This window comes from Camelina sativa, chromosome 15, assembly GCF_030686135.1.
Source record: "Camelina sativa cultivar CO46 ecotype springtype chromosome 15, ASM3068613v1".
Lineage (NCBI taxonomy): Eukaryota > Viridiplantae > Streptophyta > Magnoliopsida > Brassicales > Brassicaceae > Camelina > Camelina sativa.
In genome coordinates, this window is record NC_141894.1 from 13,221,609 (window position 1) to 13,239,349 (window position 17,741).

Here is a 17,741-nt window from a genome sequence, read left to right on the forward strand (position 1 = left end):
CTAATAGGATGTCATTCAAATGGTTACCTTATATATATATATATATATATATATATATATTAAAATATATAAAGTATACAATAATATTTGAGCAAAAGTAAAATACTATATTCCAATTCTACAAGTTTATAAAATGTTCAATATTATATATCTTAAACTAAATAATTATTCAAAATAGTCCGCAGCATAGCGCGGGTCTTACCTAATATTCTTAAAGATTACAAATTAACCAACTTCAATTCTTTCTCTTTTTTTTTTTGGTCAATTTTAATTTGAAGAATTGCCATAAAGATTATTATATTCTCCGAGACTCCAACCATAATGAAAATCGAGATCTTAGCATATATAAGTATTCTTCTCTTATTAAAACGATATGTACGAGAATATATATCTTACAAAAATATTTGGATCTGGATGACTATGTTTGATATATGCTCCAAATCGTGTGGTATTTTCTTGTGTCTCTAGGTTCTCTACACCTACGATACTATGTTAGTATTACTATCAATCAACTCAGTCATCCCTTAATACAAGTCTTTTTTGGCTAGTTTCTGAAATCGGTTGCAAACCAATCACGTTATTCTTCTTTGTTTTCACATTTACACTGATTTGAGAAGAATATGAGTTTGTGGACTTCATTGCAACTTATTTTAAGTCCACTTATTTTAAAAACTAAGCTCAACAAAATATGATCAAGTTTAACAGAAAAAGTGACATGAAAAAAAAAAGACTTATTATAGGTTGAAACATATTGAGTTGTATTATTTGAAATGTTTTTATTGGCTAAAGATTTTTCTGAGATGTCAAGCTGAGAAGAGCCTAAAATGCTGAGTTGCCAGATGAGGTGAGCAACACGTTCTAGTTTTATTGTATTGATGCTTTAACGTGAAATTCTAATTATAAATTGGGATCGTACGTTGTCTAACTAAACTTCTGGAGATGTTATGAGGATGAATCGCATGTACTAAAATGAAGATAACAACAACTAATTAAATAGATGAATTCAAGTGGGTTTTATATTGGAAAGGAGAAAGAGGATCTCTAACAGGCCAAAGAAAGATATTAAAAAAAAAAAAAAAAACAATGGCTTCGCCCGGGTTCGAACCGGAGACCTTCAGTGTGTTAGACTGACGTGATAACCAACTACACCACGAAACCTACTTGTCAATTCTACATCATAAGAGTTTATAGACCAAAAGTGACATATCGACCGATAACACAAACAAAACAAAACTGATGTTATTTGTCAAAATATTATTGTAAGAAAACTACGCACAAACCCTCGACAAACAATCTAACCGAGATCATAACAAGAAGGTTGGTTACTTATGGCTCTGAGAAAACTACCAAGTTGTCATTTGTGCCTTATTGCTAAAACCACTTGGTATTTCCGACTTATTCATACAAATTTAGGTAAAGCTACAACTTCTAGAATCTAGACCTATCTTGAACCTTTTCATACATAGATTATTTCAAATTAGTAGGATCTTCTTTAACTAAACCTCTCAAGTGCAGACAATGACATTTGGGGTGATGTCGGTCAACTTGTTGGTATTGATATTCGTTTGGTGTTAATTACGATGTTTCGAGTTTTGATAACATCGTAATTCAAGAAAAGAAGAGGGAGGATATCTAGAAGAAGATGTGGATGAAATTAATATCAGAAGTAGATGAATTTGGAAGGCCTGAATTATTAGTTCCTAGCTACTCCAATTGTATAACTCGAACAATTTGGAATCGAGAGTTCTTTCTATCAAATTGTATAATTACATATCTCGGTTGTTTTCGTTAGCTAATTTCGAGCATAATGTATCAGTGAAGGGAAGCACAGGTTCGTGGGGGTGCTAAATTAGGTAGTGAGTGGACCTAAAATGGGGGAAAATTAATGATTAAGATACCAATTTACCAACCCATTAATGTTCTTCTCACTTTGTTAACAATCTCATTCCTAGCAGAAGCACTACCGAGCTGGAACATACAGTTATCATCCAAAAGAAATCTGTACACTTCCCATTCTCTGTCACTGGCCGTGTACCTCCTTATTTCAGCCTGAGAATGAATCACAAGACAACATAGTTCACAATTAAAGTCGCTGGTTCTAATATTTCCGTGAAGAGATTTGTTTCTTACCGAGAAAACGCAGATTCCAAGCACTTTTAGTGAAAGGTTCACGTCATAGAACACTCTTGGTCTTCCTTTACCAGATAGCTCAACTGGATTAGCAACCATAAGTTCAGTGTCTGGCCCTCGGTTTGTTATTATGACACGTAAAGGGTGAAGCATTTCAGCTTTCAGACGTGAACATAACGAATTCTGCTTATCAGGATCCACAATCTTGTTCCCATCTTTCAGCTGAATAAATAGGTCTAGGTCCCGATGACCTTGTGTTTGAGGTGAGAACCTGCCATAACACATCTGCAGAAACAGATCACAAAACTAAGATAACACAAAAGAAAGCCAGTGTACTAATAATATCATAAAATCTGACAAAATACGCATGTAAGTTTTACCATATACCTTAGTCTCAAAGTCTTTTAATGTTCTTAATACATCATAGAGAAGGCCTCTGTGATCAACACAACGTATTTGGAGTAATGTGTGAGCCGGGCTTAAACAGTTGTCAACTGCGATTGCAGAATCCTTCAGCTTTATCATATCATCAGTAAGTAGCTGTACGCGGTTATCTTCATCGGTAAGCTGCTCAGACGAAAACAACTCCTCAGCCACTGCTGGAGAAAGAGATGGAATATTCTGATGACAATCATACTCAGGACCAGCTAACTGAAGTTCACAGCTTATACAGGATTCTCCCAAGACAGAACGAAACTTCCCTCGTGTATCCTCTTGGCGCTTCTCTGTATGTAAAAGATCCCTAAGCAGACAATGGTAAACATTACTACGAATAAGTCTTAAGGAGCAGATTAATTTTGAGTCAACTCTCACTCACATGTTATCTGTAATGAAGAAAAGATCCATAACTCTCCCATCTGGCGTCGTAGTGACCTTCACGGTTTGAATTGAGAGCTCAAGCTCAGTTAGTACTCTAGTAACATCTACAAACAAGATTCTCACAAAATCAAGATAAACACTCAATACGGCAAAATCAACACACAAGACGATCAGATCAGTCACAGTACCCTGCAAGAGTCCGTTACGGTCTAGGCAAAAGAACTTCAACAAGTAAACAGGCGTTGATGCAGGACAAGAAGGCATTAAATCGAGCACAAAGTAGGTTGAGCAAGACGGGCATACAGATACAAGCTGGTTCTTCAAATGTGACCATCTCAATCTAAGAGAATCATAGTAAGGAACCACCCACAATACTATGTAACACCATACTCCATCAGTTGTAACATCTAACACACACCAAAATCATTTCGTTATCTAAGCAACAAAAATTACAGAAGAACATGGTCAGGATTACTGAATCGAGCCAATTTCTGGAAGAATCGTACCTCCTTTTGTGATGTAAAGTCCGAAATCGAGGATGATTCTGCAAACATCGCAACATAAACCAGTCTTATCAGGACAATTCACGGTGATAACATGCGCGTCTCCCAGCTTCTTCCCCAATTCTATCATGACGGTGTCTTCGCTTCCCGGAGCTCTCATTTCTCGTGAATCGATTCCGATAAAATTCACGGCGAGAGCTGATTCCAATCCAAAGCTTCGTCTCCTCTGGATCCTTCCCTTTCTGATTCTCTCTAGAAGTCTAGAACATATGAGAGAGAGTGAGAGATTATATGATTTGACAATTTTTGAAATTTTGTTGTAAACCGAAAGTTAAATTCGGTTTGATATAGCAAACCGGTTAGTCCCGTATACATACAACACGGGTTGGTATAATAACCAATTATCGCAGTCCGGTTCATAACACATATTTTGATTTTGTTCACGGCAAACCAGATAACCGGAGTTGATTTTTGATACGACAGATTCCAATCAGTGTATTAACCAAATTTAAGTAAATGAATCCTGATATAGAAATATTTTACAAAACCTACTCATTTATAAAACCTAGTAAATATTTTCATAAAATATTTAAATTAGTTTGCTCTTATACAGACAAGGAGTTTATTTGATATATTTTTGTAAAAATTATATATAATTGATAAAGTTATGAAATATTAGCTTATATAAATTTTTAAATTATAATTGATTGGTAAAAATTTTACTTTTAAAAATATAAAAGTCACTTGTGTTAAAAATTCAAATATGATCAAAAAAATCATGAAATTAATTGGACATCCAGGCAAGGCAGGTGACCTAGCATATCCTAAACCGTTTCTTTGACCATCAGACAAATAAAATATTTTTATAATCATGAATTAATCTTGGTTTTTTTATATTTGATTGACCACCACCATCTATGACTTCGTGATTTAATTTTCATTGTTTTCTTACTCTTCATATTCTTTCTCATCATTTTTATTGTCAAATTTTTATGCTAAATGTCATCGTTACTTTTACCGTCCGGTTTTTCATTATACTCATCTTCTTCCTCTTCCTCATCAGCTTCCTCATATTCTTCCGCTGAATAATTATTTAAAACCTTTTTTTAGACTGTCACACAACATGTTTACCCATCAAACTCTAATACCAAAATCATTGCCTATTATCTCGTAAAATTTGTGCAATTTTACGGACCAGCTTAGTCACTACATGCACCCAATAATTGATACTTTCACCTGTATACTTACTTGGTTTTAGATACACACGTATTGAAACTTTTCAAACCAAAAATCCTTAATATTACAAAATTGCAAATTACTTGTAGAAAAAGTAATGTATAGCTAATAAAATATTTGTGTTTGTCGTCGATCATTCTTCTTTAAACCTCAAAAATTAACTTAAACAACATCAAATCAAGATTTAGCGATCTCAATCCTTCTTCCTTTGACCCAAAAGATAATTTTACATAAACAATATCAATCATCTATAAAGTCATACATAAAAACATGTTTTAAATTTTTGAGAGTTAAATATTAATAATACTTAAACTTCTTATAGAGTTTAAATATTTATAATATTTTAAACTTTCTATGGAGGTATTTATAATATTTTTAAACATCCTATAAAGTTTTAATACTTATAATATTTGAACTTTTAAAAAATTTTAATAACTATAATATTTTAAACTTTAAAAAAAAAAAAATTGGATGCCTGATAAATCAAGCTTCCTGCTCATTCATAGTTGGAAGCATAATAGTCTTATTTATAATGGTTTTCAGCCGTTGTCTAAAATTTTCTAGCCGATGTGGGACGTTGTAAATACACTTATTTATAAGTATTTTAAATTAGAAATTTAACATAATTTCAAAATTTTTAAATATTGAGTTGTCTTATCGAGATTGGTCGTTTTAAAAATATCTTAATATAGAAAATTCTGGAAATTTAAAAAATGTTAATTTTGTGAGATGTCGAATTCCGATTGGATGTTTTAAATCCTAGGTGGACAGCCTTAGAAGCTTCTACTTTTATTTTAAATACTATGTACAATATCAGAAGATATAATGTCTTAAAATTTCTATGGAAGTTAAGTAAGTGTAATGTTTTAAAACATTCTATGAAGTTTAAATATTTTTAATATTTGAACCTTTTAAAATTTTCAAGTTTTAATATATATATAATATTTAAAATTTTTAAAATTAATTAATTATAATTTTTTAAAAACCTTTTAAATGTTAAGAAATTTTTAAAATTTAAAAATTATAATATTTTGAAACCTTTTAAAAGCTAAGGCTTTTAGAAGTTTCAATATTTATAATATTTTTAAACTTTTAAAAGGTTCAAAATATAATATTTGAACCTTTTAAGAAGTTTCAATATTTATAATATTTTGAAACTGTTTAAATTTAAAAATTATAAATTTAAAAACTTTTTAAAAGTTTTAAAAATTTTAAATATTATAATATTTTTTTGAAACTTTTTTGAAGTTTTAATTTGATCAGATAAAAAACCGGATCAAACTGAATAAAACTTTTAAACTTGGACGCCTAATAAATCAAGCTTTCCTGCTCATTCGTTGTTGGAAGCATATTAATCTTATTTATAATGGTTCTGAACCATTGTCTAAAAAATTTCTAGCCGATGTGGGATATTGTACATAGTTCTTTTATTTCTATAAATTTAAAATTTTTCTTTTTTCAAAAAATTCTGGAAATTTGAAAAATGTTAATCAATGGCATGTCAAATCCTAATTGGTCACTTAAAAAATATCTTAATATAGAAAATTCTGAAAATTTTAAAAAGGTTAATAAGTGACATGTCGAATTCCGATTGGATGTTTTAAAGCTTAGGTGGACAGCCTTAGAGCAAATTTATCGGGGGGTTCATATAAGGGGAGTTCTTAATTTTTTATGAATTAATTGTGTACTGTTTGAAATATAAGACCCCATGATCTCTTAGATAAAAATTTCTCTTTTATTTGGTAGGTTCTTATTTTGGGTCTCTTATTTTTGAAAATATTGTTTTTTAAAATTTTAAAATTTTAAATAGAATAGAAGTGGTATAAATGTGTAAACATTTAAGATTTTATAAAATTAGAAAATATTGCATTTTAATTAATTTTCGATCATACAAAACATAATAAAAAGGAGTGTTTTACGTATTATTGTGAGAACTGAGATCAATTCTCTTCTTCCGAAGTGATTTACGTGTAGAGGAACTTATCACCGTTAAGAGTTCCGAACTGAAAAGGAGTGTTTGAATGTTAAAACTGTATAATACTACTTGAGAGAAAAAATGTTCGATCCTCTTACAAAGACTCCCCCCAATACCTATTTATACAGACAAATTAATTACCCCATTAATGCATAATTAATTTTAAACAATTTTCGCGTCCTAATTAATACACTTGAATGCAGGAATCTTTGACCGAGCTCGAGCTGCGAGCTGACTGATGTGTCACCTCTCGCGCTCTCTTCTTTTCTATGGGCATGATGGGCAGACCCGAGCTACATCCTTAGCCCGCTTAGTGTGCCCGGCCCAGGCCCTTTGCCTGTTATCCGAGATGACGAATCGTGGGTACAACAATTACAACAGAAGTGCAATTTATAAATGGAGAGAATGATTAATTTTAATACTGATTTGCTCCAAATTTTGCCCAAATATTCTCAACCAAATCATCTTGCAAGCATTTATTTTTTTCTTTATCACGAACATCCTTTTGATTCTTGAGCATAGTAGCGACACATGAAGGCCTGGGTGTTGGAAGCGTGTAGTCAACTTCCGAAGCTCTACTTGACTCCATTTCTGTGAATTCAGTTTCATCAAACAGAGTGTACCCATCTCGTTCGTCCTCTACTATCATATTGTGCAGTATGATACACGCTCTCATTATTTTCCCAATTTTTACCTTATCCCAAATAAGAGCCGGGTTCCTGACAATGGCAAATCGAGCCTGCAAAACTCCAAAAGCACGCTCTACATCTTTACGCACAGCTTCTTGTTGTCTTGCAAATAAAGCGGCTTTTGGAGTTTGTGGCAGTGGAATAGATTAGATAAAAGTAGACCATTTTGGATAAATACCATCCGTCAGATAGTAAGCCAATTTATACTCATATCCATTGACACTGTATTTAACTTTAGAAGCTCGACAATGCAAAATATCATCAAAGACTGGAGATCGGTCAAGAATATTGATATCGTTTAATGTACCTGGTAGTCCAAAGAAAGCATGCCAGATCCAGAGATCATATGAAGCCACCGCCTCTAAAACGATTGTGGGCTTTCCAGATCCGCGGGTGTATTGACCTTTCCATGCGGTGGGACAATTCTTCCACTCCCAATGCATACAGTCGATGTTTCCTATCATGCCGGGAAATCCGCGTAACTCGCCAATGTCGAGTAGTCTTTGAAGATCTGCTGGTGTGGGTCTTCTCAAGTACTCATCTCCAAATAAATTTACGACTGCATCTGTAAAATTGTCCAAGCATGATAGCGCCACGTTTGCAGAAATTCGGAGGTATTCGTCAAACGCATCAGCTGCAGAACCATATGCCATCATACGAATTGCTGCTGTACACTTTTGCAATGTAGACATACCCAACCTTCCGGTAGCATCTCTTCTTTGTTGAAAATAGGGAACTTCATTTGCGAGCTTATCCACAATACGAATGAAAAATGGCTTGTTCATCCTAAAACGGCGACGGAATATGTTGGGAGGGTAAGTAGGATCTTCACTGAAATAATCATTCCACAAGTGGTCATGACCAACTTCTCGATTTCTTTCAATGTGAATTCGCTTTTTTCTTGGTTTAGGTGGTGGTTGACTTTGGATTGGTGGAGTAAGAAGATTTTGCCATACATGATTGGTGATTTGAACGCATGTTTGATTAAAACATTCATCAAGAATTTCATCAACATCATTATGGGAAGAAGAAGCCATTTTAGAATGTTTAGAAACAAAGAAGAAGTGTTTTTGTGTTTAAAAATTATCAAAGGAGATGATGGTTTGGTGTGAATATTTGTTGTGGTGGCTTTGGACATTATATAGAAAATTTTAGACATTACATGTGGTTGTAAAGTGATAAGAAAACATGTGGTACAAACATTGGACATTACATGTGGTTGTAAAATGATAAGAAAACATGTGTGGTAGAAGCACAAAAATACAAAAGTGCTTGTAAAAAAATGTGGTGAAAGTACAACAATATTCAAAAGTGAAAATGTGTGAACATCTTCGAATCTATCTTCTTCTTTATGTGTCACGGGTCATCTTTGGTGGAAATCGGTTTGTACCTGCAAGACAAGTATAAAAATGAAACAAAGTTTACACCAATCGAGTACACAAAGTGAAACAAACTGAAACAAACTTAACACCAAACTGAAACTGAAACAAACAAACAAACAAACTGATTCAAATTTATAACAAAGATTCAAATTTATAACAAAGATTCAAATTCATAACAAAGATAACAAAGATTTGTTATCAACAAAAATCAAAGATTACAAAGATTACAAAGATTACAAACTTAAACAAAGATTACAAAGTTCATAACAAACTTAAACAGCAAACATAAGATTACAAAATTAAAACACTAACAGTCGAATACATTTGAAAACACTACAAACACGAACATAGTTCATACAACATATGCATCCTTCTAAAGTTCAACCTAATGACATCATGCCATTAATTAGCTTCTCCTTAAGAGCTTTTTCTGATTCAGTTAGTGAATCCTTTTTAGCAATCAGATTTTCAAGCATCACATGCTTGATATGCTCCTTCTTCATCGCGAACTCCTTCTCTTTCAATTCAAAGTCCTTCTGCTTCATCTCATACATCTTCAAACTCGATCCAACTGAAACTCCAAGTAAGCTTTCCCAGCTTCCTCCACATCAATCGGTTGGGTGTTAGAGCTTTTTTTCAACTTCCCCTTGGCAGCCTTAACACCAGGAGGACGGGGCAATGGTTCATCCACATCAATCGGATGGTGTGCATCCTGTTCAGACCCATCAATACTCGCTCTTCCCCTTTTTACTCCATTACCTTTTATAGATGTGTTTTTAGTATGAAAAGGAATCGGTTGTGTTAAAGAACAAGGGTGTTTGTTAAAGAACAAGTGTGTTTGTTAAAAGGAAGTCTTTCAATTTATAAGTTTTAAGTAAAAATTTACTTTTACTACTAAGTGGTTTAAATTTAGCAATTAAGTGTTTACCTAACACAAACCATCACAAAGCAATAAGTACTAACACATTTAACATCTACACGCTCCAACTAACACAAAGCCACAAGTACTAACACATTTAACACAAACCAACTAACAGTAAACGTATTGCTGGCCTAAGTGGTAGCTAATGAACTAACAGTGAAAGCACATTTAACACAAAGCAACTAACACATCATTCACTCACTCGAGTCATACCTAAACTAACACCAAACAAATTAAAAAAGAGAAGGATAATAAATTACCTTCATTGATGGCCTAAGAGGTAGCTTCAATCACACACTCGACTCATGACCTAAGAGGTAGCCTGAATTCATGAAAGGTAATAAGAAAAACAGTCTATATATAACATTCAGCGTCACATAGAGATTTTAAAGGTAAATAGTTACTAACCGATGGAGTGTTCTTTACTTCTACGATGCAAGATGAAGGACCTTTAGGGAATAACCGAACACTGCCTCTGCAAATTAAATTCAAATGGCTCAATTAGATAAGAGAGAAGATAAGAAGAGAACAAGGTGATAGGGAATTGTTATTTTTTAAGTCATATAACAGTTTGTTGTTAATTCATTGTGATAGGGAATTGGGGTGCAACTTCTCATTTGTAAAACACTGTGGCACTTACCGTGTGAAATAGAGATTCATCGCGGAGCTCAACTATACATTTGCTCTTTTCTCGCCAATACCCTGTCATTCATCTATATAGGCCATAAAAAAGTTAGGTGCTAACCTAAAAATAAGAAGTTGAATATTTGAAAAATTCTCTTAAGCTAGTCATCTCACCTTTAACTTCTTTAGATCCTCCCTGTAAATACACAAGAGATGAGAAAAGACTAATTTAGTTTCACTTCTTTATAACCAATATAGACAAGATTTCTAAATAATAATGACCCAAGCAGTAGCAGACATAGTCAAAGGTGTCTGTCTCCTTTGAGCAGCAGAGGATAGTGAAATAGATTTTTCAAGACCGTTGATCTTCTTCTTAGTAGGATTATTCATGGCTCGGTTACCGCCTAGACAGATCCGTGATGCTAAGTTTAGCATGTAAAAGGAGTCTTGGCTAAATTCCCGGGGCTGAAACAAAAAAAAGGGTTAGCATCGCCAGCAATTACATTCAGTTAATCATAAACTGAAAACAAATAACTCAAAAGCAAGCAAAGTATCTACCAAACAAGTGATCAGCAACGTTCTGTTGCATCCTTGTAAACAATCCTTCAACATGCGAGTGAGTTTGCTCTCCCGATATCCAGATTCATCAAGAACTATATAAGATCTAAAAAAACAAAAATAGTCAAAACAAAGACCAACAAACTTCATCAGATACATCAGCTAATCATAAAACCACCAAACAATATGAAACTCAAAATATATATATATATATATATAGAAACTGAGATTCAATTACTTATCTTGCTCAACGAAGACAGAAGACTGTGATTGGAGACCACCAGAGTAATTAGGAGAGTGAGGAGCAGAAGGAGGAACCAAAAATGATGAAGAATAATTCATAAATCTCCCTCCGCCGCCACCACCAACTCCACCACCACAACTTCCTCCTCCTCCACCACCACCACCAAGCAACGACATCATCATCATTAAACCCTTCATATTGATATCAGATTCAATTCCATTTTCAAAACAGAGAAAGAGGGAATAAAAAAAGATGATCAATTTCACTAACAATATCAAATAAAATGACCAATTTGGAACACATGCACAACAAAAACCCTAATTTTCTAACAAACTTCAAATAACCTTCAATTCCGATCCAAAATCAAAAAATCCTAATCATAAAACAATTTCCGATTCAAACAATTGTACTAAGAAACTTATCTTTCTGATTCCAATTGATTCAATCTCTCTACCGATTAAATCGACTCCATATTCAACCTGCATCAATCTCCAACTGGTAGTCGATTCTTTCTTCGGCGATTGGCTTCCAAATCACCGTTGCTACTTATCTCCAGTCCCTTCGAATCCATACCCTTCCTTTGATTCCAGGTCATTCGATTCAAAACCTTCAAGCTTCAGATTCCATATTCATCAATCGTTTCGTCGATTAATCGCAACCGAGAGAGAGAGAGAGGAAAAAAGAAATAGATAGACGAAATGTTTTTTTTTTCTCTTTTGTATTATTATTTAGACCAATAGAATGGCGACACGTATCGCCCCTTAAACCACGATTCCGTCTCTTATATAAAGAGAGATCTTACATTTATTTTCAATTCTGATTAATTTTTTTTAGCCAAAAGACTAAGAACTCTATCATAAACCCCCGATAAATAAGGTTTTAGGAGCTTATAGCTTCTACTTTTTATTAATATAGATTAACATGTTTCCACTTATTAATAAATTATTTTAAATTTAATTAGTTATAAATAATATCAAACACATATACAGATAAAAAAAACAGGTTACTTAAGATAAGGACCCGCCCGATGTGCAGGTTTAAAGTTTTGTAAATAAAATTAAATTTAATAAAAATATATTAAAATTTATTGTATATTAATTATATTTTTTTCCTATAATACACATTTATATCCATATACAAATCTTTTATGTATGTTACCATTAAAAGTGTATTTTTTACACCTATGTACTGTATGTTACAAATATATTATTTACCACCACCTAAAAAATATCTATATGAAAAAATTAAGCCAACTATTATATGTCTCTTTACTTTCACTTTTGCATAGTTTCTTTAATCACTAAAATTATTATCTCAAAAAAACATTTTGAGTAAAAAAATAAATTAAATCACAATACTGTATGATTAACCATGGAGAGAACTCGGTTTTGTCCTCCTCCCTTACGGAGAGAACCTTGCGTCCAACCTCTTCCACCATGGAGAAAACCTTCGCTCCGCCTTCCTCTCTTGGGAAGATAACCTTGCGTCCAACCTCTCCCACCTTCCTCCCTTGGGGAGATAACCTTATGTCCAACCTCCTCCACCATAGACAGAACCTTGGCTCTGCCCTCCTCATGTGTAGAGAGAACATGTTCACGTCTTTTAGTTATCTCAAAGTGGCTTGCTCCAGCAACCAATAAAACGAAAGACCATTTTCCAACGTCACAAAATCTTTCGATAATAACTAATGTTAAATTTTCCAACGTATTAATGGAAGTTTCTTTGACACACCATGATGTAGTCTCTGTCTCTAAGCTCCTATAGATCTATCAACAACGATTTATGTTTTTCCAATCTATCTATCTTTGTTGTAAACTTGTGTTTGATTAACCTAATTTATCCAACCATTAGGTTGATGAACTTTTGCATCTTTATCTTTATCTCCTTTTGAGATTGAACGAATTGTAACAATTATGTTTGAACCAAAAAAAAAGGTCTATGACCAACCAATCAAGGTTAAAAATTAGAAGAGAATTAATTTGACATAATTGAAGAAATAATAGAAAATTATAAGCACGGTAATTTATAATTCTCAAATAACTCAAAGATGAAAATATAAATTAAATAAAACAATCTAAAATGACTACAATAAATTTTAAAATACAGTATTAGAAAAAGAAGATGCATATATTAATCTTCCATTTTACCAAAAGGTTAATAAAAATATAAAGAAGAAAATTTTACCAAGAAAAACAAAACTAGTAGAAATTATTTTGTTTGGTGAAAAATATGTCATCATCTATTTGCTTATATAGAGGGGTGTATTTACAATTCTTTTCCTTTTAGGATTAACAAAATTGTTTTAACATAATAAGAAATTACGATTATCTTATGCATCATTTTACTAAGTTTGAAAACTGTGAATTCTGATCGTTAAAATTGACACGTGTCACGCTCTGATGAGTTACTAACTTTGATATGTGATTTCTGATCGTTAAAATTGACATGTGTCACGCTCTGATGAGTTACTCACTTTGATATCTGATTTCTGATCGTTAAAATTGACACGTGTCACAATCTGATGAGTTACTAACTTTGATATTTAATCGTTAAAACTGAAAAATGTCACGATCTAGTGAGTATTTAACTTTGATTTCTGATCGTTAAAACTAACCCGTGTCACGATCTGGTGAGTTACTAACTTTGAGAACCAAGCTTTATATAATAAGATACATAACATAATATCAATGAAATGTTAATTTAATTTTAATTTCACTATGATAAAACATTAAAATAATATAAATAGAATTTATTTCATAGTTTTGCATACTATATATAAATTGAATTGAATTATGGTTTTGCTTTAAGTAAATATGAAATATCAAACTAACATTAGTTTTGGGTCTATTAAAAACTATTTTATGATATATATATATATATATATATTAAGTAAATAATTTTAACTAAGCTATAAACATTATAGTTAAAAAGATATAATTTAAATAAGAAAAATACGTCAAAATCCAAATGAAAAATTTCTTAAAGAGTTTCTTCATCTAATTAATCTAATAGATGGAAATATTTTTTTTTTAATAACAACAACAATAATTTTTTTTTAAAAAATAAGTCTCTTGGTTATCGAAAACGTAAGGATCTTGGAGGTCACGGATTCATAGATCTCTGCTTCATTCCAGTTTTTGATTCTCAGAGGACAAGGGTTTAGCAATTCTGACTTCTCATCATGAAAGTAGAAAAAGAGATTCGAGAATTTCCTAAAGTAAGCAAAATCAGTAGACAAAAGCCATCGTTCATGAAGATATCGCATATGCATCAAACTGGGTTAAGTTGGTTTTATTGTAACACCCGCAAACCTATTATTTGAGATTTTGGTGAGGGTGTCCATCGACACCACAGGAGGTGTCGATCGACACTAGTTGTAGCCGGTTTGGTCGGTTCAATTTTAATTGTCCGGTTTGCGTGGTTGGTTTAGGAAATCCCTAAAATCGAGTTGTAAAAGGGGGAAAACGACCTAGTGTCGTGTTTTGTTGTTGTTTCGCCGTTTTTAGAGAAAAACAAAAGAGAGAATTGGTTCTTGAGTTTTTGAGAGAGATTGGTGAGATTCCTTGCTGTTCTTGGGAGATCTAAGGCTGGAAAGGTGCTAGAAGCTTGTGAAACGACCGACCTTTTTTTTTTTTTTTAATAAATAAATAATAAATATAATATAATAAAATAAATTACAACTAGTGGTCCCATACTCACTAGCCACCTAACCACAACACATCCAACAGCGGAAATAACCATCCAATAACCAATAATAAAATATAACCATAACTCCAACATAAACAATATCCAAACATCAAGAATCAAAGAACCAGCAACCTAACAATGTTCTAATGACCCAACTCTAGCAACCTAGCAATGCCAGACAACATCAAACCGAGTCCCTAGAACATCCTCCTCTTCATTGCCTGGATTCCACGATCACACTTTGCCTTTACCTGCACCACAAACACATATTGCAATGCATGAGTATTTTATAAACACTCAGTAAGGCAATCCTCCCATCTACTGGGCTATACACACAAGCAACAATGATTCCAAAGTTCTAAACAAGCAACAAACAAACACACAAACCAGGAAAGTTCTTGAGGGCTCTACGTGATGATTTGAGAGTTCACTGTAGAGGGCGGAGTTATGCTACGCGTGCAGAGCTGGTTGAGACTGCAGCAGAGATTGAGGAGGATATCTGGGCACAGCCAGAGGCGGTAGCTCCAGTAGTTCAGCTTGGTAAGGCTTAGCAGCAGGGTGGTTCCAGCAGGGGCGGTAGGTCTGCACAAGGAACCAAGAGGATATGGGAGGCTACGCAGAAGCCGCGTGGTACGAGTTGCTTCGGTTGTGGGAGCAAGGATCACAGGGTTGCTAGTTGTCCCAAGAGGAGTGCTCCGACGACTGCTTTCAGGACGAGGTATGGGCACTATGAGTTTGTGGTGATGCCTTTCGGGCTGACTAACGCGCCAGCAGCGTTTATGAGGTTGATGAACAGCGTGTTTCAGGAGTTTCTGGATGTGTCTGTCATCATTTTCATCGACGATATCCTGGTTTATTCTAAGAGTCCTGAGGAGCATGCAATGCATTTGGAGATGCTGCGGGAGCAGAAGTTGTTTGCCAAGTTGAGCAAGTGTAGTTTTTGGCAGTTGGAGATGGGCTTTCTGGGTCATATTGTGTCTGCAGACGGGGTTTCTGTGAATCCAGAGAAGATTCAGGCTATCAGGGATTGGCCTAGACCGCATAATGCCATATAAATCAGGAGTTTTCTTGGATTGGCAGGATACTTCAGGAGGTTTGTGCAGGGGTTTGCAAGCAGAGCACGTCCTATGACTAAGTTGACAGGGAAGGATGTTCCTTTTGTCTGGTCAGAAGAGTGTGAGGAAGGCTTTGCAAGCCTGAAGGAGATGTTGACTACTGCGCCAGTGTTGGCTTTTCCTGAGCAAGGAGAACCCTATGTGGTTTATACAGATGCATCTAGAGTTGGGTTGGGGTGTGTTCTGATGCAGCATGGGAAGGTGATTGCCTATGCTTCGCGGCAGTTGCGGGTGCATGAAGCAAACTATCCTACTCATGATTTGGAGATGGGTGCTGTAGTTTTTGCCCTGAAGATTTGGAGATCTTATCTTTATGGTACAAAGGTACAGGTGTTTACAGATCATAAGAGCCTGAAGTATATATTCACTCAGCCTGAGCTGAATTTGAGAAAGAGGCGGTGGATGGAGCTTGTAGCGGATTATGATTTGGAGATAGCCTATCATCCTGGTAAGGCTAACACATTTGCAGATGCTTTGAGTCGGAAGAGGGTAGCTTCGGCTCAGGAGCAGGAGATAAAGTCTCTGGTAGGGGAGATCAGTGCTTTGAGCGCTTGTGCTGTTTCACAGGAACCATTGGGTTTGGAAGCAGTAGATAGAGCAGATCTTCTAAGTAGAGTGCGGTTGGCTCAGGAGAAGGATTTGGGGCTGGTGAATGCCTCTAAGGATGTGGATTCAGAGTATCAGATCTCAGATAATGGTACTATCTTGGTGCACGGTCGGGTTTGTGTGCCCAAGTATGAGGAGTTGAGACAGAAGATTCTGAGAGAGGCTCATGCGAGCAAGTTGTCCATTCATCCAGGAGCGACTAAGATGTACCATGATCTCAAGAGGTACTATCATTGGGTCGAGATGAAGAAGGATGTAGCTAGTTGGGTTTCGAGGTGTGATGTGTGTCAGCTAGTGATGGCTGAGCATCAGGTTCCTGGCGGGTTACTGAAGAGTTTACCCATTCCAGAGTGGAAGTGGGATATGATCACCATGGATTTTGTGGTAGGATTGCCAGTGTCACGGACCTTTGATGCTATTTGGGTCATTGTGGACCGGTTGACTAAGTCAGCACATTTTCTGGCCATTAAGAAGACTGATGGAGCAGCGGTCTTGGCTAAGAAGTATGTGAGAGAGATAGTCAGATTGCATGGGGTGCCAGCGAGCATTGTGTCTGACAGAGATTCTAAGTTCACTTCGGTGTTCTGGAAGGCATTTCAGGCAGAGATGGGCACTAAGGTGCATATGAGTACAGTTTATCATCCCCAGACATATGGACAGTCTGAGAGGACGATCCAGACATTTGCTGAGGATGTGTGTGTTGGATTGGGGTGGCCATTGGGCAGATCACCTGAACCTGGTAGAGTTTGCTTACAACAACAGTTATCAGGCGAGTATTAAGATGGCTCCTTATGAGGCTTTGTATGGGAGACCATGTCGTACACCATTATGCTGGACTCAGGTGGGGGAGAGGAGCATGTTTGGTGCTAGTTTTGTTCAGGAGACCTCAGAGAAGATTCGGGTTCTCAAGCTGAACATGAAGGAGGCTCAGGATAGACAAAGGAGTTATGCTGATAGGAGGAGGGGAGATCTTGAGTTTCAGGTAGGAGACAGAGTGTACCTCAAGATGGCCATGTTGCGGGGTCCGAACAGGTCATTGTCAGAGACTAAGTTGAGTCCGAGGTATATGGGGTCCATTCAGAGTGATTGAGCGGGTTGGACCTGTGGCATATAGGCTGGAGTTACCTGAGGTGATGCGTTCATTCCATATGGTTTTCCATGTGTCTATGTTGCGGAAGTGTCTCCGTGAGGGTGAGCAGGTGTTGGCTAAGATTCCTGAGGATCTTCAGCCTAACATGACATTGGAGGCGA

At 35.1% G+C, this 17,741-nt stretch overlaps 1 protein-coding gene and 1 non-coding gene across 3 annotated transcripts; both read right to left on the reverse strand.

Moving 5' to 3' along the window:
- Positions 1 to 1,084: 1,084 nt before the first annotated feature.
- Positions 1,085 to 1,158, reverse strand: TRNAV-AAC (transfer RNA valine (anticodon AAC)). The gene has a single exon. It is a non-coding gene; the product is annotated as a tRNA-Val (tRNA).
- A 572-nt stretch (positions 1,159 to 1,730) lies between these two features.
- Positions 1,731 to 3,761, reverse strand: LOC104746737 (ACT domain-containing protein ACR9). 2 transcript variants are annotated; one of them, XM_010468261.3, is made up of 6 exons: positions 3,456 to 3,761; positions 3,138 to 3,356; positions 2,948 to 3,053; positions 2,518 to 2,872; positions 2,131 to 2,415; positions 1,731 to 2,049 (listed from the first exon to the last, which is right to left on the reverse strand). In XM_010468261.3, exons 1-6 carry the CDS (start codon positions 3,610 to 3,612, stop codon positions 1,903 to 1,905), a joined length of 1,269 nt encoding a protein of 422 aa, XP_010466563.1. In that variant the 5' UTR covers positions 3,613 to 3,761; the 3' UTR covers positions 1,731 to 1,902. The 2 variants fall into 2 exon arrangements, with proteins under 2 accessions (XP_010466563.1, XP_087342917.1); XM_087486791.1 differs by having other exon boundaries at positions 2,948 to 3,003; positions 3,456 to 3,753.
- Positions 3,762 to 17,741: the final 13,980 nt, after the last annotated feature.

What these genes read in the sequence shown, in the direction of transcription:
- LOC104746737 (XM_010468261.3), bottom strand. Translation starts at nt 3,612, where the DNA reads ATGAGAGCTCCGGGAAGCGAAGACACCGTCATGATAGAATTGGGGAAG. An exon ending in ACTTTACATCACAAAAGGAG is followed by an intron (nt 3,357 to 3,455) that starts GTACGATTCTTC and finishes GGTGTGTGTTAG; the next exon opens with ATGTTACAACTGATGGAGTA. An exon ending in TTGGAATCTGCGTTTTCTCG is followed by an intron (nt 2,050 to 2,130) that starts GTAAGAAACAAA and finishes ATTCATTCTCAG; the next exon opens with GCTGAAATAAGGAGGTACAC.